The sequence below is a fragment of the Stigmatopora argus genome, chromosome 14, assembly GCF_051989625.1.
Source record: "Stigmatopora argus isolate UIUO_Sarg chromosome 14, RoL_Sarg_1.0, whole genome shotgun sequence".
In the NCBI taxonomy this organism is placed as follows: domain Eukaryota; kingdom Metazoa; phylum Chordata; class Actinopteri; order Syngnathiformes; family Syngnathidae; genus Stigmatopora; species Stigmatopora argus.
The window spans coordinates 10,089,152-10,115,892 of record NC_135400.1 but is presented as its reverse complement, the minus strand read 5'-3'; the positions used below and the strand labels follow the sequence as shown (position 1 = coordinate 10,115,892).

The window sequence follows — 26,741 nt, the reverse complement described above, 5'->3', positions numbered from 1 at the left end:
TACACTTAAAAAAAAGTTGCTCGCTGTACAGAGTCGAAGATGTTCATATTGTGAAGGCAGTTGACACCCGACAGCATCGTACAGGATTCCATATGTAGTCTTTGCCATTAGAAGCCTTGCATTATGTTAGATCAGCTTGGTAACAGTTCGTTCCTTGTCATCTTTTCTCTATGCATAAAATTTAAGATCATTTTCCCCACTGGGACAATTTGGAGCAATAACTCGAATGTGGCTACTTCTTAGAGTTCAGGGAAAGGTGGCCCTCACTTTAAAAGACGTGGCTCAGAGAATATTACTTTGCATTGCATGTTTTGAATCTGTATGACATGAAGGAGAAATGTTTGACAGATTCCAACGACTTCAAGTGTCACTTTCTCTTTTTTTCCCGTGAGAAAGCCAACGACAACAAGCGGATCTCAGCATTCCTGGCCAATAAGTTCTCTTTTACGACCGTGATGCGTGGCTATGTGATCCGCTGCCTTGCTGACATGTTTAACCACCCAGAACTCAGAAAATAATGTGATAGAGCGAAGCATGAAAATCAACTGGAATTAATCCAAAACAGATGCACAATACGTACAGCCTCCATCTTTTCCTTCTGATATTTTTTGTCTGACCTGTCCATCAATGACAACAATGTCTGCAGGCCTACATTGCATTCCCAAACCCCAAAACATAAGCGTAGCTAAATTTGGAGCAACATTTGGATGAATCCAGCCCCCCTGTGTCTGGAAGTAATCCACTCCTTCCTTCTCCTCTGCAACACGAGGAAAACATAATGTCCATCATTTACCCTGCATTCCTTCAACTCAATTAACCCTCTATGCCATTTTTGGAAGGAAAATAAAGGAAATAGTTTGCTTCATGACTAATTTTGTTTTTCATCTTGATGCTATCAAAAGAATACAGTTGGAAATGATTGTATGTGGCAAGATTGGTAAATTGACATCTTTTTGAAAGTTTCCTTCGGTTTGGGCTCCACCTTGTGGTTGAGAAATCCAAAAAATTGGTCATAATGCAATGTAAAGAAAGTATATATGGAACATTAGTATATTTAATGGTTCAAGCCCCACCAATGAGGCCAACTTGACAATATAGTATTTTCCAATAAAACATAGGGTCATTAGTTTTATTGCTGAATGTATAGAGTTTTATATTTGGCCTTAGCAACAATGCAATCACTTGATTAAGACTTTAGTCCTGATTAAAACTGGAATAAAAATCTATTGCATGTGGGGAAAGAAAGTTTGCACAAACAATATTTAAAAAATTATTACCAAGCAAAAGCAAATGTATTAAAACAATTTTTTTAAGTCCAGCAAAAGGCTCTGAGTAACTGTTTGAGGAGTCTGTGTAAAATGTCAAAATTCTACTGTGTTTAAAAACACAAAACTTGTATCAACAAGTGTCTCACAATAACTTCTACTTTTTAAAACCCTAAAATACTTTGAATTTCTCACAGGGAAGGGACGACAGGGACATTTTATTGCAAGGAAATCTTTAAATATAATCATGTGAACCTTGAAAATAACTGGTCAACCACACCTGAAGACATTTTTTATAATTTTTGATCAACTGTGGCCAATAGTGACCTAAAATAGCCATTTTAAAAGCAAAGGCATTCATTTACTGAACCCTTTTATCCTTCCAAGGGTCATGGGGGGTGCTGGAGCCCATCCCAGCTGACTTGTGTCATAGATTTCAAGTATCTCAAATTGGCTTTCAAGTCTGCCTTTTGAAGAATCCCACTAGAGGGCAACCTATGCTCACTATAAATATGGTGGTGGTCCCACTGTCTTTTCTTGTTGGACTGCAGCCTTCTTCCCATTCGAAAGCAAATGAGTGTGTCCAATTGGATTACACAGGGAGCAACAAGAATTTAAAAGGCCAAAACAAACAATGCATTTCCTATCACGTGGGACAAGATTAAGATAAATCGATGATATCAGGGGATACCAGCAGCAAATAATTTCTTGCGAGTGAGTGGAAAATCAGCAAGCTTTCCCAGGAGGCTGCGTAAAGTGAGTTACAGCCCAGCAATTATGAGCCCAAGTCAAAGTGTGCGGTGAGAACGTGAGGCGTTTTAGGATGCCTTTTATTAGGCTCACTTTTGCCGGCAATCATGGGCCAGGGAGCCTCATTTCCCTTTATGGGGCGCAATGTTTTCCTCTCTCAGATCGCTTCCCCATTTCCCCGGCCTGGAATTATTCCCATACACGTTTAGCCTCAGGACGGATTCCGCCAGGGAGACAAAGGAAGGGAAAATAAAGATGATTGGCATTTTGCGCATGTGTCGAAATGACTGGGTATCAGAGAGAAATGTAATGCCACTTCCATCAAATTTAAGACCTAGCTTACACTAAACATAACCGTTATAGGAACAGGCAATTTGGGCTTAATACTACAGCAAAATCCGAGATTTCTTCTGACACATTCTGGAATTTGTTGTTCTTTTAGGTTCCTGTATTCCTAAAGTAAGACAGTTTGCATTTAAGGGATTTTCTAGCATGGTCTTTTTTTGGCTCCTAATAATTTACCCCAAATATTGCCTTATCTGTAAAATTCTTATATCCTCTATAAACATTGTCTTTACCAAGCTATTGTGTCTTAGAGTAAGTCATTTAGTCATTGTGTTTGTCTTAACATGAGTAGCTTTTTGATCGATGACTTGATTGAAATGTATCTGGCTGTGGATGATGCCAAGATGTAGCCAATCAGTGTGGTCGCTACGTAAGCATAAGGCAGTGACATTTGCGCGTTAAATTGCATGATGGAACTCCTGGCACTGTTTCAGGTGATTGGAGATAGAATATGGAGAAGAATTCAAAGAGAATGCACCCAAAAGGGACCACAAGGATTTCTTGGCTCATGATAATAACTGGGCATATAAACAAATTTGGAATTTTTCAAAGCAAGGGGCCTTTGATAAGGATAATACATTATGTTCACATTGGAAACAATCAGTTACATTTCAATTCAAGCCGTAACAAAACCAAAGGAAGTTTGATGTTTTGGCAATTTATTGACTGAAACATTTCTGTTGTGAATGATGGTTTGGATTGATTGGATTGGATCGTTGCTTAATTGATCATTTTGTCGATCCAGATTGACGCATCATTACGCTAGTCTTTAGGTTGTTTATAATGGTGTTGACCATTCTCCATGTCTCAAATCCATACAAACCAGGCTACAGTGACGTTGATACTGACAAATTTGAACTTGTTATAGTGCATTTGCCTTGTTGAATACAATTCCAGGACATAGGAAGAGGTCAGTTTCAGTCGTCTTATGGCACTCTCAAGGATATGTGGTATGGAAGATGACTGAATAACTGAATACAGCATATAGTAATCCCTCGAATAACGCAGACAATGGACCCATGGCCACATAAGATAAAGGACTTAGACTAAAACTTCCATTTACCTGTTATTTATTTATTTATTTATTTATATCAAGTTGAGAGGAACTATTTTCACTGTGCGTACAGTATTAAGTTATGTTTTTAAATATATTTATTACATTTAGATATTAATACATTACAGTTTTACTTTTGACATGCTTATAGCTGTAATATTTGATAAATATACACTTTTTTATAAATGTACTTGTGGACTTGTATTTCTGTATAGGCGCAAAAACATGTATTTTGGTAGTTAGAATGGTGGGGATGCTACTCCGCAGTTTTTCGTCTATCGTGGCCATGTTTGGTCTACATTAACCGCGATATTCGAGGGTTTACTGTAGATAAATTTGGCTTTTTTCTTGTTTGTTTTCATTGTTGGAGGCTCGTTGAATGAGCAGGAAATGGCAGCGTTTCGCTTTAACAGCCCTTTCTCGGATTCGATCTCCCGAGGTGGCGTCCCTTGCCGTTTGCTAGGCTGAGCCAATTAACCCACGACCTGGCCTCAGTTAACCCTGCACCGTAGTGTCTCATCTTCGGGTGGGAAAAGGTTATTCCCAAACGAAGAAAATAACGACCCGGACTGACCGTGTCACGCCGCCTTCCCTCTTGGGCAGTACAAGACAAAGCAAAAGACAGTCTACGGTTGTAATTAAGGCGGAATTCAGAATAGCTAACCTGATGTTAATGAACTGTGCTATTAGACCACTGTCTTTATTTGTGTTATGGACTATAGATGAATAAATGAATCTAATTTCCGTCTTAACATTCTTCTTTAATATTTTATATACAACTATGCTATCCATAGAATTTCACACCAACGGTTGGATGACTGGAGAATGACCGTCTGAACCAGAAGAAAACCTTTGGGAGCCATTATAGTTATATTTTGAAGGAGAGCCTGTTTATATTCTGCATGAAAAAAATCCAATATAAGTAATTTAATATGAACAGGGAGTTGAGGAAGAAATGCATGCTTGAGGGTCCATCAATAAAAAAAGACATGAATATTGTGCTCAAGGTAATTAAAATCAATTAACTTTTGTGGGGAAACACTGCGTGCCTGTATAAAACAAACACAGGATTGAATTGATAATGATTTCCTATTGGTAAGAGCATAGTTAAATTCAAGTGCAAGAGGATTTATCAAAGGAAAATAAATGTAAAGATGTCTAAATAGAAAGTCATGAAGTGAGGTGGAGGTAAGAAGAACGTTCTATAAAGCAGATGTGCTCAAGGATCAGATTTAAGTAGACGACGGTGATTATTTGTTTAAGAATCGTGATGAAAATGCTAAACGATCTCAAATGAGCTTTTGAAACAGTGCCAAGATAAAGAGTGCTTGCATCACGCCCACTCATGTCAGGAAAGGTGAATAATATGCGGCTCATGGTCAAATTAATGTGGAAAAAGCATTGTGTCACCAGCATGACGAAACCACGGTTATGTGAATAGTGACTTTGGAAACTTAGTGTTGGTTTGGAGTCAAATGCGAGACACACCGAAGCTAAGCCTAATTGTGGGATCAACAATTACACTTCATTTTGTGTGAAACTGTGGATTAAACAGCAAAGCATGCGGCCATTGATGCCAATTTATGAGAGAACGATGGACAGTGCCAATTAGTCATTTCAAGAGATTTGAACGTGAGTCACAGGTACAAAAAAATCTCTTCAAATTTTATATTTCAGCAACATTTCATCTGTGCACTTATTTAATGTTTGCAAACAGTTAGTTAATTCTTGCTTTCCGATGGCATTGAAACTTCCAACATCCTAATCCAAATGATCGCAAGTGTTCCTGATGCTGATTATTTGGACTTCCAATCCCATCCATTCCATTTTTTTTTCAAGATATGTTTTCTATATATCCGAAAAGCATAATTTCGGACCAGTAAAAATAATCCCAAAAAGGATGAAACCGGTAAATGACAAATCCTATTGTTGTATTATAGTGAGCTTTAAGAAACGCTCTGTTTACAAATATTACATGAGGCTCTGTTACTATAAGATTAGTATGTAACACTATGATCTGATCTTGTGACCAAATCCGATGAGCCAAAAATAACCACTGATACCGAGTATATCGGGTCAGGGCACCACTATTTACAACTGATTGTACCAATTAGAACCAACCTGTTTTGCTTATTAAATTCGATCTAATCAAAGTGACGCTCATTCACATGCCACACATTAATGACAAATCTGGCCATTGCCACAGCAGCACAAAAATGACCAACTAAATTAGCTTGAAAGAGGACATTTGTGACATTTTCACCGAAAAGTATTTAAAAAAAAAAAAAGACATCATAGATGGACAGAAGAAATGTCGACAAAATATGCAGCCATAAAAGCCCGAGCATCAATATTTTCTTAGGTTTCCCTTCTCGTGAATGGGTGTCCCACTACATTCATCCAGATTTTAACTTCCCAATGATCTCTTTTCATGTACAAGTTTAAATACCGCTGGTCCGAAGATGGTTTAGCTTATTGAAGATGCCAGGCGAATTTGACAAGAGGCGGAGCGCATTGCATTCCTAATGAACGTGAGAAATTGGGTGACCGAGATAAAGAGACACAGAATGAGAGAGAAAAGAGGAGAAGGAGGCGGCCTGAGAAGGAGAGTGAGTGAGAGAGAGAGAGAGAAAGAGAGAGAGAGCAAGAGAGAGGTGTTAAAACGAGTGCCGGCTCCTCTCAAGCTCAGCAACGCTCAGTCCGACCCGGAGGCTGCGTCTCAACTCATCGTCTTTCCCAGAATTCCCAGGGATGCCCAATTCGCAGGAATTTCTTGCCATGGATGATAAAGGCACGGAATTCCCAAGTCACGGCTAATTGACTGGACTTTGAAACGCAGAAAGAACAAAAGAAAAAGTGGCTTAAAGGAGCCCCGAAAAGGGACATGACGGGACGGCGCGCCGGCCGGGACGGACCCCGTGTCGAAGGATCGTAAAGAGGCAGAAGAAGAGGAGGAGGAAGCGGGAGGTGTTCATTTAATAATTAGGAGGAAAGAGTTGTGGCTTTTCAAGCGTGGCAGAACAATGCGTGGTTTCATCATTCTGCTCCTCAACGGAATCGCTTGTTTGGTAAGGAAGACATAGTCACACTATGGGGGGGCTTTTAGGGAGGTCCTAATCCTGCACAGTAGCATGCAGCTGCTTAAAATTGACGAAGAAGTTGATGAACACCATTTGAGGAGCAGTCCAAGTCGGCATGGGGTCAGAATATGGCTCAAAAAGTCACGATGCACTTTTACCTAGACACGTTTCACTAAATAAAATGTAAAAATAAGTATTCTATTTTGAAAAATGCATGTTGATAAAAGTGCATAGTAGGTGTAGTGCGTTCAAATCCACATTTTCCCAGTGCTTATGTAGGTTTCCTGTAGGTATGCGGACTTCTCGCCCGCCATATTCCCAAATAACAGCCCTATAAAAGGTCAAATGGAGACAAGATGAATCTTTTTCACATTGTTTGTGACATACGATTGATTGCCTGGCGACCAGTCCAGTGTAGACGTTCTCGAGCCTGTCCAACACCCCCAACACCCTGATAAGAGATGAAAAAATGTTGCAAAATAGAGGCAATTTGGTGATCTCGTGGTCACCTCGCAGATCTGAGATTTGGGATTTGAATCTGGTCTTACTACGTGGATTTGTGCATGTTCGCCCCATGCTTACTTGAGTTTGACCTACTGCACCCCGAGTCATGCGGCCAAAGAACACTGCACTGACTCGCAGTGTTCTACGGTCTGATATTAGTTTACATGTGTCGCTAAGACTGTCTGGAACTAGTTTAGCTGTGTTTGTACTTGCCAACTAATAATACGACGTATTTCAGACTAGAAATTGATCAAGGCGTACTAATAGAGTATACATACAATATCACTTCATTTGTGGTTTGATACAGAAAAAAAGAACATCCAGGTCTGCAGTTTTCTACCAGATTTAAGTGGTCAAAAGTATGGATGTTAGTTGTTGACTTTTGTGTTTTTGATTGTCACATTTCTTCTAGCGTGGCATACTATCGGATCAATTAATAAATTATAGTAAGAAAAGTGGGGAAAAAAGAGACTTCTTAACCCCTGAGTCAGTTGGAACATGAACTATTGGTCAGTCCTCACAGGATAGTGATGTTTTTTTCTACATGAGAAATGAACCCGGCCATACAATTAAAAATCAAGTAAAATGTCCAGGATAAAATTTTCTTTCCCCCCAAAAACATGAAACAAAATCTTATTTTCTTCATTCTCCGATCATTTACTGCACTTCTTGCATGAATAAGACAACTTAGAACACCTGGTGAATGAACAAGGTCAAAGTTTTAACATAAATGACCTTCAATTCTTTTACAAAGGGATGAATACGTTTATCTGAAAATTTCAGACACTCATGGTGCTGAATAATCGCAAAATGATCCTCCTTGCACTTTTCAGCACCATGGATAGGGAACCATGTACTGTATGTAAACTATACTCATGAATCTCACTCACAGTGACCTGTTTTAAATCCATCACTGTAATGCAAAAACAATAACAACAATTGAAAATGCAGGCAACTATGAATAGGCAATTAACCCCATCTTATAGGGAAATGCAAAATTCTAAAGTGTGAGCATCGAGGACAGTTTCAGCAAGCAGGGGGCGCTAATGACTCTCATCATCTTCATACACTACAATAGTTCAGTTATACTCCACTTTGATTTTTTAGATTTTTTTCATTTTTTTATGACGAGTCATCAACCTTGTTATTCGCAGACCAGGACAAAAAAATCTAATTCTTCACAAGGTAGCCAAGACAGCCATCTGTCCACAACGTCAAGTTTCAATTTGGTAGCCATAGGATAAAATCTCAAGAGATAAATGAATAGATGTTGTTCATTTTCCTTCAAATATTCAGAATAGCTGTTTAAAACTTTAATTGTAGACATTCTGTAAATTCTACACAATGACTTCTCAGGACTTTTGTCGGTTTACTCATGAAAGACAGGTCTACCAAAATTTATATTGTGTAGTCAAACTGCCTTGGATTTTTCCAAACTATCCATCAGGTTGCAACACAAACAACTTTTTGAAGTATAATAACAAAATGTGGCTGATTTACAGTTGTGTAGATGTATCACAATGGAAAAATGTGGAAATATGTATCAAAATCCCCCTTGTGTTTTCTATTGAGTTCACCCACTTGCCTTTCATGTGCGCTTGCACAAAAAAAGAAAATAAATAAATAAATAAATCCGCCTTTAATGAGAAATCAGCTCTTTAGTCACACGAGGGAAGTTGAAAACATCCTTCTCCTCTTCTTGCTCGGAAGCCCGCGGGCTCAGCTGCCTCATTATGGAAAACCAAGGGGGTGGGAGGGAGGTTTGGGGGGGGGGGCTAAAGGAGATTTTTTTTGGAGGGTGGGGGGGCTGTGAACATTCAGGTAATAGTTAAAACGCTCGGGATAATAGGATTATCAGTCTCAAAGCTCTTAAAATTATTTTTTAACCCCTTTTCCATGCCTGTTAGATGAAAAACACCATCAGCAAGGGATCAGGGGTAATTCATTAACTGCATGAAATTAATAAATTACGGACCCATTAATGCATTAAGTGAATTGAGAAAAAAATAGTAATTAACAAGAGGATGATTTAAAATTCAATATTTTCTGTCGCAACCACGTGAAATTCCACCAGAGGGAGAGAAAAGAGACCCCAACTCAGTGGGGATCTTTTGCAAATGGCTGCGAAATACACAGTCACCGGACACCCCATTAGAGACACCTGCACTGAGATTAAAGACAAGAATTCTGCCTTGGAACAAAAATAACATTACCTTTTAACACAATTATAGCGGATGGAATTCGCTATCTATTATTCAATTGTGTTCATCCAAGTGTAGCCTCCACTATCATCCTGAATAAAGCGGTTTTGGGTGCTAACGTGTTCGAGAAGGTCCGAAATGTTAGCTAAATCCATACAAACATCCAAAAAAATGATACATTGCACAGGGTTTCTTGATCAGAAACAATATTGACTAAGCCAAGTGCTGAAAACGACTATGACATCCTGTTGTATTTATTATTTTTTTGCAAGAAAAATGAATTTGGGAGGTGTGACGGTATTGTGAAATACTGCATAAATTATGGTGATTTTTCTACCAAAAAAAACAAATCGATATGAAATCAATATTGTAATGATTCCTAAATGTAACTGATATACCAGTTTTAGTATATTCACTGTATCATGATCTCGTTTCTAGTGGGCAAAAGCATTTGAAACTAATTTTGTCAGGCATGAGAAATTTTTACCCTAAACGTAGGCCTATTACTTTTGTGCACTGAATACTAAGTGTCAATGAGTCCAGTAAAATCCCCTAAAACGGAGCCTTTCTTGATCAAGCGTGTTGACGAAACTAAGTGGGCATTCCATTTAGAAATATTAAGCTAATCAACAGTTTCTGATGAAGGCAGCTCACAGAGATATTGAAAATGAGATGTATTTTTGTATTTTCCACTTTCCACTCTTAATCAAAGCTGCGAGTTTGAGCACAGTGGGAGTAAGCAGAACAGTTTGGACACGAACCAAAAAAGCAATTAAGTGTGCTAGGCTTGTTTGACTCAAAAGCCAATATTGCAGCCAGAGTTATTTATAATGAAACTATAATTTAAACAAATTATTCATGACTTTAAGGGGAGAAAGCAGAAAAATGTGGTTATATATCCAGCATTTGCTAACATTTTGGGAAACTCTCGGGGAATAAGTTGAGGTTTTAAAGTCTCTTTTGCAGCCTGGGAAGTAACTTAAACCAAAAAAGGGTCATAAAAAATAAAAACATAAAAAAATAAACAGGTTTGTTTGTTTACAGCATAAAAAAGGAAGAGATTTGTGTTCATTTAAGTGTGCCCACTGAGTTTTGCACTAAGTCAATTAGAGAGCACCCTGAGAAGAGATCATTATTTAAAAATGGAAAATGCGTGGTAGCTTAATGAAGGTTGGGAAACAAGCTACGTTAAGGTCTAAAATTATTTAGGTTACAGCGGTAAAAGTTGTTTCAGTGGGAGCCCTACTCTGATAGGATAAAATATGTGAACCCTGTTCAGTTTCATATATTTCTATTTACATTTATACTATTGATCATGTGCAAAAACATCAAGATGGAGCATTGGAGCATTCTTCTTGACAAAACTGCTGTAGTTCAGCAATTTTTCTGGGATATTAGGTGTCAAAAGATCTTTTGATACCATGCTGCAACATCTCAAACAGGTTGAGTGCAGAACTTTGTCTCATCGTATTGTCTTAATTGTATTTTGGATCCTTTTACAAAAACGCAACCTCTTTGACAGTTTCCTTCAACTGAAAAGAAGGCCTCAACTCAAGTGGGGAGAAAAAAAGGAAGCTTTAAACATTTTTTTTTCCATTGATCATGACAAGCTGTCCAGGCTCTGTGGCAGCAAAGCACACCAATACCACTCTATTCCCTCCACCATCTTTCAAATAAGTAATTACATTTTTACTCGAACACACTTCATTATGAATGAATGCATATGCCCCCCAAAATGCTTTGTCAAAAGTGCTTTTCACATATTCACACACACGCACACATGCAAACAAACACACACACACAGACTAACGTGTACAGTACTATGCACAGCATTTGGCGTTATATACAGTAGCTACAGCCTGTACAAGGTATTTATATTTTCTTTTGATGCAAATTGGTCACTTAATGTGGACCCCAAAAAAGGGCACTCATACGGGCTTTTTAGTATGCTTAAATTGTTGCCGCTCCATATATCCTCAATTCCCCCGCATGAATCCCTGAGAGCCTCCTAAAAGTCATCCATCCAACTGAACTCGGCCATTTTAATTGGAAAGGCTCACTTTGCGGCAGGCTCGATCAGTTCAGAAGATGAGGAGGTTGATCTGTCCCCGTTTATGGAGCTGACAGCAATCTACTTCCTGTCCAAACATGAGGGGGCAGTAACAGGTCACATGTTACAACTTCAAGACAGGGCCTTTGTGGATTTTTATTATATTCCTTAGGAAATTGCAATTTTAATTGGTATTCCTAAGAGAGTCCACATACCCTCAATTTCTCCCTACGGCTCAGAAACATTGCACTGTGGTAGATTTTGGAAAAACTGAAAATCTAAAACACCTGTGGCGCTAAAATTTCCACCATTTATTCGTTATCTTATCCTACTCAGTGTTCTTGAACCAAAACCAACAGATATGGGCAAAAAGCTGAATATGCTCTGAACTGAGCTGCCAATTTTGAGTAACCGTTCACAGCCACATTCACACCTATGGACAATGACAAAGATAAAAACCAAAGAAATTTCAGTTCACGTAATGCCAACACACGAAAATGACTTAAATTTCGTAACATTACAACATTTTTTACTCCCAATGTTACTCGACTCTCCTAACATTACAGAGCAGTTTTGTTCTGACACGCTTATCGTCGACAAAAGCTGAAAAAAACTGCAACAAAATGACTTTTACGATTTTAATCTTGTAACAGTGTATTTAACGCGTCGTCGTTTTGATCCTAACCTTGTATCGGTGCGATTTTAATCTCGAAATATTACGATTTTTCTCTCCGAATATTAAAATATATGACTTCTTGCCATTTCCAGTGGCACATTGGTTCTGAAACAATGATCTAGAGATCCTTTTCTTTTCTGGTATGGTTCATTTCTACTGTCACGAACTTCTCTTTCAGCCTTATGTGTAGCAAACAAAGAAAAAATACTCTTCTTCATTGTCACATCGCCTATGTTAAACGTCTTTTTTCCCCTAACGCGACAGAAATTGGATGAAAATATGTTGCATTTTAGCTGTAAGCTGGCAGGCACAGCGTCATTTAAAGTTGTTCATCAGCAGGGGACAAACCCGAGCCCACTGCCGACCGGTCGATATCTTATCATGGAGAAACGTGATTGACAATTCAACAGCCTTCGCCCAGCCGAGCATACGAAACGAACCAGTCTTTAGAGACCATACAATGGTGGGCGAATAGTTGCGAATGAATAGATGACAAAGTCCCTCCACTCCCCCAAAAAAGAAGTAAATGATTCTTATCAAGAGTCAAATCTTTCTTGAGAAAGTACCTATTTTTCTCCTGCACACAATGACGAGGAATAATCAGTTCTAAGGGCGAGAGCCCTTTTCAGACTTTTAATCGTGTAACTCGGGAGAGCTCCCACGGCGAGCTTATTAGACACGCGGGAGAAAAGCGAATAAAGCGATTGAGACGACACTTAAGACATCTGAGCTGCGCTGCTCTTTAATTAAAAATTGATGTCGTATTAGAGATGAAGATTTGAGCGAGACGGAGACGACAAGCGAGCGCTTCTTCAACTGCCCGCCATCGGAACCAGCTTTTCAGCTCTGTCCAGACACACTGGCAGCCTTCATCTGCTTCCCAGGCAGAAATATCGAAAAAAACGGCATGTAGCTTTTAATTTATCACAACATGTTTGCAAGAAAAGAGATTATCTTTTCCCCAAGATAATGGGATTTCCTGATATACAAAATGCCTCAAAAGAGTTCCTAAACAATGAATTAATTCCTAGGCAATGAATTATTTGATGGAAGTTAACTGTGGCAAGCAAAAAGTCTGCACAATCTTGTGAATAAAAAAAAAAAATCACAAATCTTTATTTAATTTCTAACAAGTTTCATTTTTTTTCCAGCACAGTTCTTATATAAAATGTATTTACAAGTTTAAAAACTCACGTAAAGAGTTTTCATTTAGTTTTTAAAGGGCCACATGATTGGACATCTATCATTGCCAATGGCTTAATAAAAAAACATTTTATTTATGCAGTATCAAATACTACAGTATTTAGTATTTGATAAGAAATGGTATCGAGGTGAAAATTTTAGTATTGCGATAACATTAGTAACAGCAATTCGAAAGTGGCATTTTTTTTCTTTGTAATTGCACTATAGTTGGAGTTAAAAGGGAAAATAAACCCATGATGTCGCGTGGTAAATTGGCACTTTACCTTTTCACCAATCACCTGATTGAACCGAATTGATGTTTCAAATCTCACTTAAGCTTTTCCCCTTCTCGCCTGTGCTATTTTATGCCAATCGTGACCCTGCATCACCACGGGAACCAGCGATAAAGTGCTGTCACGGTAACAGGCTGGTAATCGCTAGTTGGAGCCGGGGGAGGGCCAGCAGAGATTAGGCTCCCCGTGGAGAGTGGAGGGGCCTAGGGGCGGGCGCTCACTCAGGTTGAATGACTTGCAATTACCGCCGACGACGGAGCCCTTGCCGGCTGTCTTGTGTCTTACGCTGCTGAACTAAACGCATGTGACAAACGAGAAAAATCGCCGCCACCCAACACCGATTACGATGTGGTTTTGTGTAATCTGTGCTGTAGGCTAGACCATTGTGTGTCAACTTTTAGAGTTAGTCAGGAATTAGCGGTCTCACAAAGCGATGAATTAGTATAAATTGACAAAAATTGTTACCCGAGCTTAGACAGCGACATATGTTGACGGCCAAAACAACAAAATGCTCTTCTAAGAGATGGCAAAGGGTTCGATTAACCTGCGATAACAGAATCATATTCATTTTTCTAGATTTACATTCTACAAAAGTCATTTTTGTGTTATTATTTGGACAAGCTCATCTCCATTTTCATGTACAGTAATACCTCATTTATCAAGGTCCATAGGTGTTTATTTAACTCCCAAAGGTGGACAATGGAAAGTGAAAAAAAATCAACTATGACGTGCCCGCCATTTCATGTTTGTATTATTATTCTTACACTATTTTTCCACTAAACTTTTCAGAGATAATTGGTGGATCCAAGCCACAACGTGGTGAATACGCGATACTCGATTCGTAAAGTGGGGCTGTAATACTGTACTTTTTCTTGTTTTTACCCTTTCATGCACAACCAATATCTCCATATTATATTTTTAACTCTTACAGGACACTCATTTTACTTTCACTTTTACTTTCATTTCTTTAAAAAACAACAACAACAACCATAACAAGACCAATTTTATATACTGATGTGCCTTGAGATAAGAGTTCAAATATTTCCTTGACCACTTGACCAATGAAAAAGCTCTCAAATCATACTATTTTCCATATACCTAATTAATGCAAATTATATTAACATGTTCATTAGCAAAAAAGGTACTCTATATTAATAATACTCTATATATAACATTTATTATACTAAAATCATTGTTAAATAAATTGGAAAAAAAATCCCTTTCATGCACAAACAGTATCTACATATTATATTTTTAACTCTTACAGGACACTCATTTTTTAACTTGATACAGTACAATGGACCAGAGGGTCTCTAGTTTACCAGAAAAAAGCAAAATAAAAAAAGAAGTTAGGTTGGCTTCCTTTCTGCTAAAAGTAAATTCCAGTTTAAGGAAAAATATTGCATGGAAAATATTATTATAGTAAATGTTAAAGCTATGTTTTATGGAAATTAGTCTACTCTACTGTTTGCCTTCCTAGCTGTCCTTTTCCCCAACAATCCATCCTTTCCCATTTTGCTTACATTGCACAAGTAAAAGTTAGAAAGCGTGCTGCTGATGGTTAAATCTTACACCTCATATACTCCCCTTCCATGCTTAAATGCAAAGTGGCGACAAAGTTGTAGCCGTGTGCATTCTTTCCGGAAGGATGTAAAGCATAAAAGTAATGCCCGTTGTAATATTCAACAATAAAAAAATGGAGGTGTCACACCACCGCGGCGACCTTTTCACGATGATTCAGCGTTCCGCCGGGGATGGCAACTCTTCAAACAAATGCAAATGAAACATAAAAAGACAAAAGCGCAGGGGGGAAATTAAAAGAAAATCGCGGGTGTCCTCTTACAGAAGTCTTTTATACTTCTTCAGAGATGCGTTTGCACACATGCGAGACTACAAAGCAAATTCTGCCACAAGGAATGATGACACTTGTATGGAAGAATTCGAGGAAATGGGAAAACATTGGCACGCGGCCAAGAGGAAATGCTACAGAATACAACTCTGAGCTATGAAGTCGGCACAAATTGCCTTCAAGCACGGAAAAGAGGTCATCAAAACCACAGCTTGCATTGGAATCGCTTCAGTGGGAGATTTCAGACCTCTCACTTGAAAAAAAAAACGTCAAAGACTGCTGCAAATTCAGAGCAAATCGATGCATACCAGACCCCCTTAGCAGCATGACGAAATGCCCGAACGACAATGTTAAACATGAAAGTATAATGGATTTACATGTATATGATACACTTGCATAGTTTGCACTATTGCGCATTGATATCAGAATCTGAAAGTTGTTAACTTGGGTGAACATTTTACACTGAAATAGAGTAAAAAAAAAACGCCATTCGCATTACTGTTGTATTTGTTCTACTACACAGGTGTCAAAGTGGCGGCACGGGGGGGCAAATCTGGCCCACCGCATCATTTTGTGTGGCCCGGGAAAGTAAATCATGAGTGCCGACTTTCTGTTTTAGGATCAAATTAAAATGAAGAGAATAGATGTGTATTAAATTTCCTGATTTTCCCCCTTTTAAATCAATAATTGTAATTTTTTAATCATTTTTTTCTGTGTTTTTAGTTCAAAAATCATTTTGTAAAATCTAAAAATATATATTAAAAAAGCTAAAATAAACATTGTTTTAGATCTATAAAAACCGGAATATTCAGGGCTTTTAATCCAGTTCTTTTAATCCATTTATATAAAAAAGAATCTAAATACTATATCTAAAATGGTCAGGCCCACGTGAAATCAAGTCTGACACCCTTGTTCTACTAGGTGGAATATATTAGACCTTACATCCAAAAAGTAACCTAAAACGACGAATGAAATATGCCAAATTTTTCATTTCAATATGGTTAGGGTTAAGGATCTTATTTTTGATTAAAGGGTCATTTGCTTGCATATTGTGGCAGAAATTACAGAAGCGTAGAGTATTTTTGATTGTCTTTTGGGGTGGGTTTTAATTACTTGCAGATATTTGGTAGTTGGGAGTTATCTTGTGACCACAGTCAATCAAACACGTCAACATTTTTTACAGTTTAAAACAAAGTAAAATGTGGACTTACCTTTCCCCATGATTAGCTTCGTTTAATGATGAATCATCCGCAGCAGTGGATTTAAGGTGTGATGACAATGAAGGGGACTATCTATGATTAAAAAAAAGAAAAGAAAACCATTAGTTGAAGTTCTCATTTTTCATATTAGTTTTTCAATCCATAAAAAAGGCAAGTACCATATTTTACATTAAACATGGTATTTCACAAGAAGAAATATAAATTTCCCATTCACTAGAGTTGTGAAACTCACTTGTAGTTCAAATTTTGACTCAAACACAAAATAAAAACATGTGAATAAGTTAAATTTTTGAAATATATTAACGATTTAGTATTTCATTTTTGTGTTTGCCGTTGCGGGTGTTTGTTTAGAAATAACATCATTGTGTGCATCCTTATCTTTTCTAGACTTGTTTCACATAAAATGACAAATTAATTCCTGCACAAAATTAAATCTTGACAGCTCTAGTATTCCGTCAAACTGCATTTCCCCCCCTCAAAATACACATCCATGCTTACTGTTTATTGTATTTGTACATTTTATCACAAGGTTCTCAAACCTATAAGTTATTCATTCATACATTTCCCATTCCGCTCATCTTTACAAACGTCGGAGGGGTGCTGGAGCCGATCCCAGCAGACTAAGGGCCTGAATTGGTGTCCAGCCAATTGCAGGTCACGATAAAACCAACAAACCATGCACGTTCACAACATGCTAAGCACTCAATCACTATTCGGCCTCTTATAAGTTAAGGTACCATTATTTTACAAAGATGCGGTCATGATTTTATGAGGTGGAAGAGCCATTTGATTGACAGCCATAATATAGTAGTAATAAGCAGGAGGCCTGTCTGACCGCCTCGCCTCACAGAAATCGAGATTACAGAGGGGGGATGAAAAAAAGAAATCGCAGGAATCTTCTCATCTATGACCAAAGGGAAAAACGGCGGGAATTCCTCGTTGTTATGAGAGGAAATCCCGAGGTTTTTTTTGGCAGGACAGAAAATCGATAGCAGTCGCGTCGTAACAAATCCGGCCGGCAGAATGAAAACGAGTCTGAGTTAATCATCCCCGAGGAAGCTGCTGCTGTCAGGACAGTAGATGGAAGGGGTGCGTAGACGGAGACGCATGCATAATGCATTGCGGCATCAACGTCTCTGCGGGTAGACACACACCCACACACACCCACACACACCCACATACTACACACACACCTTATATTTGCATCAGTTATCATCTAAGTGAGGATTCACAAAATGAGTAAAAGTGTGCTTCCCCCTCCCATAGGACACCATCATTATGACTGGTGGCGGATTAGATGCAAAATACTAGCTAATCCAGGGTTGTGCAAAGTGTGGTCCCCGGGCTACATATGGTCCAATGAAATGAATGATTTGTGGTCCTTTTCACTTTTTTCCTAATATGTATTTTTTCTTTTAAAACACATTTAGCTTCTTTAAAAAGTGTTAGTTGCTTTAACAAAACAACAATAACAAAAAACAACAATTTTATACACTGATGTGCCTTGAGATAAGAGTTCAAATATTTCCTTGACCACTTGACCAATGAAAAAGCTCTCAAATCATACTATTTTCCATATACCTAATTAATGCAACTTATATTAACATATTCATTAGCAAAAAGGTACTCTATATTAATACTACTAGATATTATAATATTTATTATACTAAAATAATTGTTAAATAAATAAATTGGAAAAAAGTAAATACAATGATTTGCAAGTTTGTCCCGAATTTGCGGGGTTCATTCATGAAATTATTTTACATATATATCTATAAGTTTTGTAATGATGATTAGTTTCACAGCCCACTCCTTTTATACCCGCACACCTGTATCCACATAATAAATAACTGACTTGCATTTGCATCGCCCATCATTTAAGTGAGATGTGAGTCCCACTCCCTGAGGAAGGTGTCATCACGGCCACTCTCGACACTAACTACCTGCTCGTCTAGATCATTACGGCAGAAGAATCCACCGTTACTCTGCTGGGGCGAACACTGGTTCAAAAGCCACCGCTGAGCACAGAGTGGACGTCTCATCTCTTGGCTGCCACTTTTTCTCTTTTAATTAGAAGACTGCATGTGCTAATTGGACATGAAGTCTTTATTCTTTTGTATGTAACCCCCATGTGCACTCAGCCGTCTTCCAACACTTTGATGCTCCAAACCCAAATATTTTCAGGCGATAAATGCCTTCCCCTGTGCAGCTGATGAAGCTGCAAGTTTGTTCTTTTAAGATTTTAGTTGAAGGAATTAATGACGATCTTTGATTGACCCCCCATAGATGGCAAGTGTGTTTACTTAAGGGTGTGCTGAAGTTACCTTTGCCTTTTTATACTAGCAAGGTTGAGTCAGTTGTAAATTTGGGGCCGCAAATCGGAAGCAGAATTTATTTGAATATACAGAGTAATTTATTCCTGTTGCGAGTAATTTACTTTTCTGTGAATGACCTGCAATGAATTAAATCAGTGTATTGCCAATGTATATGTTTTTCTTTTAACAATACGAAATATGCACCCTCCTAGAATCTAACAATGATAAAAGTACTACGATTTATTCTGTTTGCAAAACAAATTAGACCAAAAATAAAGTGACACTATTCAATGAGTTAGAACATCATTCACTCTGATTGAATTGAGATTCACTCAGGGAAGTTGTTTGATCAGTTACGTTTCATCTGATGTTATAACTCATTCAATCATCTCACAGGCTTGTATCACACATGAAAATTAGTGGGTGTAAATGCCTTGTATAATATATGTTTAATTTTACAAGCTTAGTATACTTCACTTCCCTAAAAGGCAGTTTTGAATTTTCTGGGTATAGGGTGAACTTGGTCCAAGTTTGCCACATGAAAGTTCTGTTCAAACACAATGGCCAGGCAACAAAACTGAACTGAAAGGCTAACTCGTAATTCCTCCCGGCAACAAAGAGCTCCACTGAAGACGTGATAGGGCATCAACACTTTGTAACGGCCTCCTTAAATCGGTCGTATTCTGACCACTGCAACATACAGAATAGGGGGGAAAAAAAAGAAACGGAAAGATCAATTTCACGAGTATTTTATAGCGGTGCCTAGGATGAAGATTTGTAATTGCGTCTGCAGATCGGGCTCATTGGCGTGTGAGAATCACCTTTGGAGAGCGTTTCTTAATAGCACAGCTTTATTGTTTAACAGGATTATAGCCCGCCCTGGCATATACTATATCGAGCGGGCAGCCAAAGACCGCAAGGCTAACGGACCTTGAATTTCGGATTTTGTGTCTGAATCAATTGTGGGATCCCTTGGGGCATTTCCAGCATTCCATTGCTGGGGTACTCTGGGACTAACTCACAGCACAGATTTTTTTTAATTCTTGGGAAGCCAAGCTAAACAGAAGAATGTAATACCTGCCGAGTTTGTAACATTTATACCCGCTATACTGTATCGCATTGATCAAATGTCATGGATACCATCACAGGAGGTGTGAACGGTAAATTAAATATTGATTAAACCTTTCATTTGCTTTCGTGGCACGTTCCTTACTCCTCGCTAATGAACGAAGAAAGGAGTAAGTCACAGATTGTCATATTTTGAGCATTGTGTTGCTCTCTCGAGTCGCACTCAAGGAAACAAGGTTGGTGGACCCAAGAGCAGGGATGCAGGAAATGGAAGGGAGCATTTAGGGGGCTTTAAAAAATAATTTACCTATACACAAAAGGGCAAAAGCAGAGACAAATTTTTCACAGGTTTTAGCCAAGCAAGAGAAAACAGTTTCTGTTTTTAAAAGTCAACTGCCTCTCCTTTAACTGATTCACCCTCTATTTTCTTGGTTCCAGGTTTCCCTGAGTCAGCAGGTCGACTCATCGAACCCGAGGAGCTCCTCGGGAGACTCTTCCAAGACTGTGGGTCTCCTGAGCGGTCAGGCAACCCTCTCGCCACTGAGTCGCTGGATGCTTCACGGCAGAGGTCGGGCCGCCAACGCCACCTCACTGGAGCTGCCCTATCGCACGCCAGCTGCTTTCTCCAAGCAAGAGTTCTCCAAGCAGGAGTTCTGGGAGATGCTGGGCAGCGACCTCCTCAAACCAGAAGCCTCGGGTTCCCGGGTCAAGCGGCGGCCCATCGTCAAGACGGGCAAGTTTAAAAAGATGTTCGGCTGGGGAGATTTCTACTCCAACATCAAGACCGTACGGCTGAATCTGCTCATCACCGGCAAGATCGTGGATCACGGCAACGGCACGTTCAGCGTCTACTTCCGCCACAACTCCACGGGGCAGGGCAACATCTCAGTGAGCCTGGTGCCACCGGTCAAGGCGGTGGAGTTCGACCTGGAGCGCCAGAGTGTGGTCTACCCTAAGGACTCCAAGATTTTCAACTGCCGCGTGGACTACGAGAAGGTGGACCGCAGCAAACGCACCTCGCTGTGCAACTACGACCCATCCAAGACCTGTTTCCAGGAGCAGATCCAGAGCCACGTCTCCTGGATTTGCTCCAAGCCTTTTAAAGTCATCTGCATCTACATTTCCTTTTACAGCACAGACTACCGCCTGGTACAAAAGGTCTGCCCGGACTACAACTACCACAATGAGATGCCCTATTTGCCATCAGGGTAGGGGACATGTCCAGGTTTGAAGGGCGAGGAAGAGGGGAACAGGATCACGTATTGTTTTGCCACTGTGTAGCCTGACTGGAGTAAAAGATATATGCAAAACTCAAACAATATACATATGCACAATTAGTTGCAGTCGGGACAAGGCATTCAAAATGCGGTACAGAACGTCAAAGTCAACAAACAAGTTCTTACCTCAAACCTAGTCAATCTTCATTAAGTCCGGTCACTGTCTTTCACACAACGTCCCTCACATGTAGAGTCTGGCTTTTACCTACTACCCCTCTCACAAACAGGAATAATTTAGCCTGTGCCTTTCCCAAACAAGCAAGACATTTGATGCTTGTATCAAGTCTACAGTAAGTCTAAACTTACTGCCCAAGTCCTAGTTTTCCACTATCACCTTTAACACAGCTGTCGTCTTGCCTCTGACATGACCACTTCAATTTCCAAACCTTTTACACAGATAATATCACGAGCTCGTGTCAAAAAAGAAGAGTTGTAATGACCACAAAACTATTTGAGCATTTATACTTTACTGCAGTTGAATGTAAAACACCAACATGCCAGTTGTGGTAGCAGAGAGGAAACTGCAATGTCAATGCTGCCAAATTTAAAGAATCAAAATATCGCCAATGATTTTAAATAGACTTCCAGAATCATGGAAAGTAGGGCCTGCCTTCCAAATGCGGGACTGTGTGGGCGTGCCCATTAAAGCAGGCCTCTAGTTGTCCATCACGTACATGCCTTGCCCTCCCCAGCTCCTTTGGGAGCAATGCTCAGCCCACTGGCTGAGAGGCAGTCTCTGGCAAAAGCTACCTTTGCTGGAATTCAGCGAGCCGTTGGCAGAACATTAAGCCAACTTCAGAGCATTCCCAGGTGTGGACTCACACAACAGCGCTCGGCAGCTCTCCCTGTGCGTTACTACACAAAGCCCAAGTGATACTAAACATAAACAACAAAGGGGAAGCTGGAAATTGGGAAGGAAATATACCCTCATAAACATGTGGAGACGGGAGGAGAAAATACACTGATAAGGGCAGATTTGAACCCACGACCTCTGAACTGTGAGGCTGAGGTGCCAGGGACTCAGACACTGTGCCATCTAATATACAGTTGTATATTTTTTATTGACTTGACCACATTATTTAATTATTTCATAAATAAATGATGTATTAAAATATATTTTAAACAAAACGATAACCAGTTCAGGGTGTAACCCACTTCCTGAACGTAGTTGGCTGGGATAGGCAAAAGCACCCCCACAACCCTTGTGGGAATTAGGGGTATGGAAAATGATCGAAAAAGTATTTCCAAAATAACTGTGAAATTATTTTCTTCATTTTTTTTAACTTAAAGTGTAAATGAAAAGGCACAGGCAGCCCTCCAAAACCCGCACTTAATTAAACTAGAATGTAAAAGAATGCTTCTCTTTCGTTTGTCCGTCTGTGTGTGCGGGTGAGAACAAAAATTACATTTTGTTGCCGTCAGGATTCCTGATTTCACGCCTTGATAACTTTGACTGTTACCAGCGAGATTGCTCTCTCTCCGCAAACACACTGGCTCACGACGCTCACCCCGTTATCGGACAGAAAATGAAAATATTATCATAATAATTGCGTATAATTTAATCTCCTTTAGAACTAATTAAGCTTTCACCCAGGGGCCCGAACATATTCCTTGATGGCTGGCAGGACGTTAACAGCCGGAATGCTTTAGCTCCAAGTTCAGCTGTGAGTTAAATGCTCTCATTAAGATAAATGGCCGTTGGCTGGCGTGTCTCATAAACAATGATGGAGGGCAACGTACAACGATGAATTAACACGGACCCTCAGCTGCATTGGACAATTTACCATCTGCTATCCTTTAAGGTTTTAATTTGAACGTTACAAAAGGAACATCTTCTACAGTGTAGTATTGTCCCATTTGCTCCAACCACTGATCAAGACCAAACTCAAATATCGCAGGGCCGAAATAATTTAAATTCCTAACTTTTACCTGAAAATTACACTCCAACCAGATAACATTGCTTTCTTTGTTTATTAGTCCAACTCTCAAGACAATTGCAAATTTGTTTGCTTTGCGGTTTGGGTGCAGAATCTGCGCCCCCAAAAATAAAAAAAAATATGACATCGGGGCAAAGTATGCCGCACCGGCCGAGCAAAAACCTAATAAATGATGGTGTACATCTGCTGAGCGGAGCAATTTTTTTTAGATGGTCCTTTGCAGAGGCTTCCCCCCGACAAATACCTTGCTGGCTTTGCAATGTGCAATAAACCAGTTTTGGAGGTAGATGTGTTTTACTCAAATTGACTCAATCATTCATTCATGATGTCATACTAAATAAGAATTGAATGAATGTTAACAGAGGCTTGGAGGTTGGAGTTGGGTTCAGGCTAAGCATTAGGCTTAGGGAAGATTAGTGTGGCCGGATAGGAAATATCAGGGAATGGAACATTGATGGCTCAGTAAAAGGTAAGAATTAGGAGAGGGTTGAGTCTCTGAATTCGCACCAACGTGCCACCAAACAAAAATCCACTGCAGAACTCAACACCTACCGGGCTAAAGATAGCCCCATCACAAGCCGTGTGAAAAGCCAAAGCTCCAAAACTCCAAGGAGGGGCATACACTCATGTGCTCCACACACACTTTTGCCTCCATTTCCCCCATCTAGCCATTCGCACGTTCCTCAGCCATGTGACCTCACTGTGCCTCCCTTTACCTGGCTGTGAACCCCCTTACGCTTGCCCCACAAAGCTATCCAGCACCCCACCCCAACCCCTGTTATCACAGCAGTCAAGCCAGCTAATCCCCTGGTGAGTTTAGCAGTAAAAGCTCATGGTTTTTCACCATTGCTCCAATCCATCCCATCATGAAAGTGCAACCATCTTGTCCTGTGTTCAAAGTATCTTCGGTAAAACTGGATTATGAGGATGTGGAACGTACGCAGGCCCCTACAGCCACAAAATTCCAAGCCTGACAAAGAAGGCGGCATTGCACTTAGACATACGTACTGGGGAAGGGTGGGTGGTGGGTGGTAGCCTATGCTATAGTTGGGCCTCGTAGCTACCCGCTTGGATAAGCAGCAATAGCAACCCCCAAGACCTCTGGTGATGGGACTAAGAGACACCGGGAGCAACCCCCACACTTGGCGGATCTACTTGGCCTTAGAGACTGCAACACCTCAGCAAAGGACAGCGACAAAAAACAACTATAAACACAAGTATAAATATATATATATATATATATAAACTATAAAGACTCAGATCTTAATAAAGTGGTATTTAAATGTGGCATTTTTTCATTTTGTTTGTCACGTGGATGATCAACTATACAGGGATGACTGTGCTTATTATTTTTTTTAAACATTCACATTAAAATTTTGAAAATCTCTGTCACTGGTGGTGTAGTTGTCTTCATTCACTTGAGTTCTACAAAGGCATTGTGGGTTTAGTTGCCCCTCAGGGAAAATGTGAACAGTCAAATTAGTCTTCGGCTTTATCTTCCTTTCTTGTTACATCACCCACAAGCAGAAAAAAAAGGCTCAATACTAAAATGTACTTTTAGCTATTTTATTTTATTGTTCATCCTTTACGGCCACTGGTAGTTGTGAGCATTTCTACCAATAAGGCCCAGGATACTCTCTCTTGCTTGAAGCTATTTTTCCCCAACACTTTATGGCCACTGTACTTAAGCTTTTTACCCTCTCAGGCATGGACGGTAAACCCACTTTAATTTGGAGCCAATATTGTGTCAGGGGGCTATTATCCCTTTGAAAGTGATGCACAAAGTACATTTAAAGAGCTCATGTTATATTTAAACTATTTTTACATGGTCTTCATTAAGTACTTTTTGCTTGTTAAAGGTAAAACATATTTGTAATGAACTATTGTTCATTTATATTCAACGTAAAATTGACTATTTTTAAATAGCTGTAAAACTAGAAGACAGTTTTATATTTTCTTTAGAGTTAATAAAAAAAATGGCCAAAACAGTCAAAATGAGATTAGTTTGACACTGTTTTGAGCTTTTTTCCCTTCATTTGAGTTTATTCAGGGTTTTTTTTTACCCTTAAACCCATCAAACATGAGACATTTTATTCTGGGCATGGTAAAAATGGTGCAAATGGGAAGTGTTTGCTTTCTCCATATGTTCCCTGTAAATACTTGGCAAACAGTCCACAGTGCTTGTCAGCTGGTAGAGGCTTCAGCTCTACAGAATGGAATAATGGCGGGATCAAGTACTTAAACCCATTACTACACTGGTGATTATCTGTTTGGAATTCTAAAAAATTCCCTTTTCTTCACATGAAGATGGCGGGCGCTGTGAGGGGAGTGGGGTGGTCTAACGGGAAGGAAGCACTTCAACTGGAGGGAAGCGTGAACACAATTTCTAATTAGCTTCCTATTCTTTTTTTTGCACTTGCATCACCGATAAAGAATAAAAAAAGGCCCAATTCTAGAATGATTACATCAGTGGTGTCCAAACTACAGAAAGTGGGCCAGCTGCTGCCCACTGCCAAAGTCTTATTGATCCACAGCAATTCTGAACATGTTGAATTTGGCCCGCACAATTTCATCTTGAGCACTAAACGGAGCATGTCAATTAAACAATATATCTATCTTCTTTAACTTAAGAGTCAAACTCTGAAAACATATTGAAATCAATGTAGGAAACTATGTAAAATTTCAGCATTTTCTTTTACATAAATAAATCCAATGTGATGAATTTAGCTCTTGGCTGTGATTTTCTTGCCTTTTTCTGTCACTGTATTTTTTTTCTTTCCTAGTAGCATTAGTGTAAACAGAGTATATGCATGTACATATTTTTTTGCAATATCTTTAAACCTGGATTATTTTGTTGGTAACAGCCCCCAATTCTGGAAGTTAAATTTATTTGAAGTAGGAAGGCTGGCATGAAGTGTGTATTTTTCAATGCCATCGACGATCTTTTCCTAATTCCAATCACTTCAACAAATGAAGTTAGATTACTTCACATTGGGGTTTAGAGCCTCTGACTTCTGTAAGCGGCTCTTGGACAAAAACAAAAAAGAATAATGATGAATAAAAGAATGAAGCATGAAGTCACAAACAGAATTTTGTAACCCAAGACAAATAGCCTTAATCCTGCAATGCTAAGAACAAACAGGAGACCAAAAACCACCACTAGGGCAAGCTGTCCATCTCAAACATACCAATCTAGTTACAAAACTCCAAATAAATGTTGCGAAAAACAGCTTTTCTCTTTGTGCTTTATATGAGAGGAGTGGAACCCTAGAAAAACCTCTGCAAATCCAACCTTCTGATTTTTATTTGAGGATACTTAATTGCTACTTTTGCACCGTTTAAGGCCACAGGCACACCATCTTCCTTATCGCTCACTACACCCGACCGATTATTTTTCAACTGACTGCGCTCCGGCTTGCCATCACTCTTTCCAAAATGCCCTTTGGTTGCCGAATGAGAGAGGAGAGACGCTTAAAAAGCCTTGGAATTGGCTATGCTCCTCTCCAATTAGACGACCGCCCTGCATCTTTTTGCTCCCCTTTCATCATGAGGTTATTCCCAGATGGGCTTCCTGTCCAGAAACAAGAGAATGAGCAGTGGGGGAATAGATTGGGACCGTCGTTACCAGCCACGCCTTAATCGATCTTGTTTAAAGCCGAGCTGAACTCCTGTCTG

The 26,741-nt window shown here is 39.4% G+C and overlaps 2 protein-coding genes across 3 annotated transcripts in view; one reads left to right on the top strand and one right to left on the bottom strand.

Moving 5' to 3' along the window:
- Window positions 1–26,741, bottom strand: part of LOC144088616 (uncharacterized) — a 197,907-nt gene that overhangs the window by 81,315 nt on the left and 89,851 nt on the right. For both annotated transcript variants that reach the window (XR_013304910.1, XM_077619128.1), the window contains exon 4: window positions 16,461–16,541. The gene's annotated coding sequence lies outside the window, so the exon portion shown is untranslated. The remainder of the gene's footprint in view (window positions 1–16,460; window positions 16,542–26,741) is intronic.
- On the top strand, window positions 6,118–24,946 carry LOC144088615 (neurexophilin-1). Its single transcript, XM_077619125.1, has 2 exons — window positions 6,118–6,482; window positions 20,291–24,946. Exons 1-2 carry the CDS (start codon window positions 6,438–6,440, stop codon window positions 21,062–21,064), a joined length of 819 nt encoding a protein of 272 aa, XP_077475251.1. The 5' UTR covers window positions 6,118–6,437; the 3' UTR covers window positions 21,065–24,946.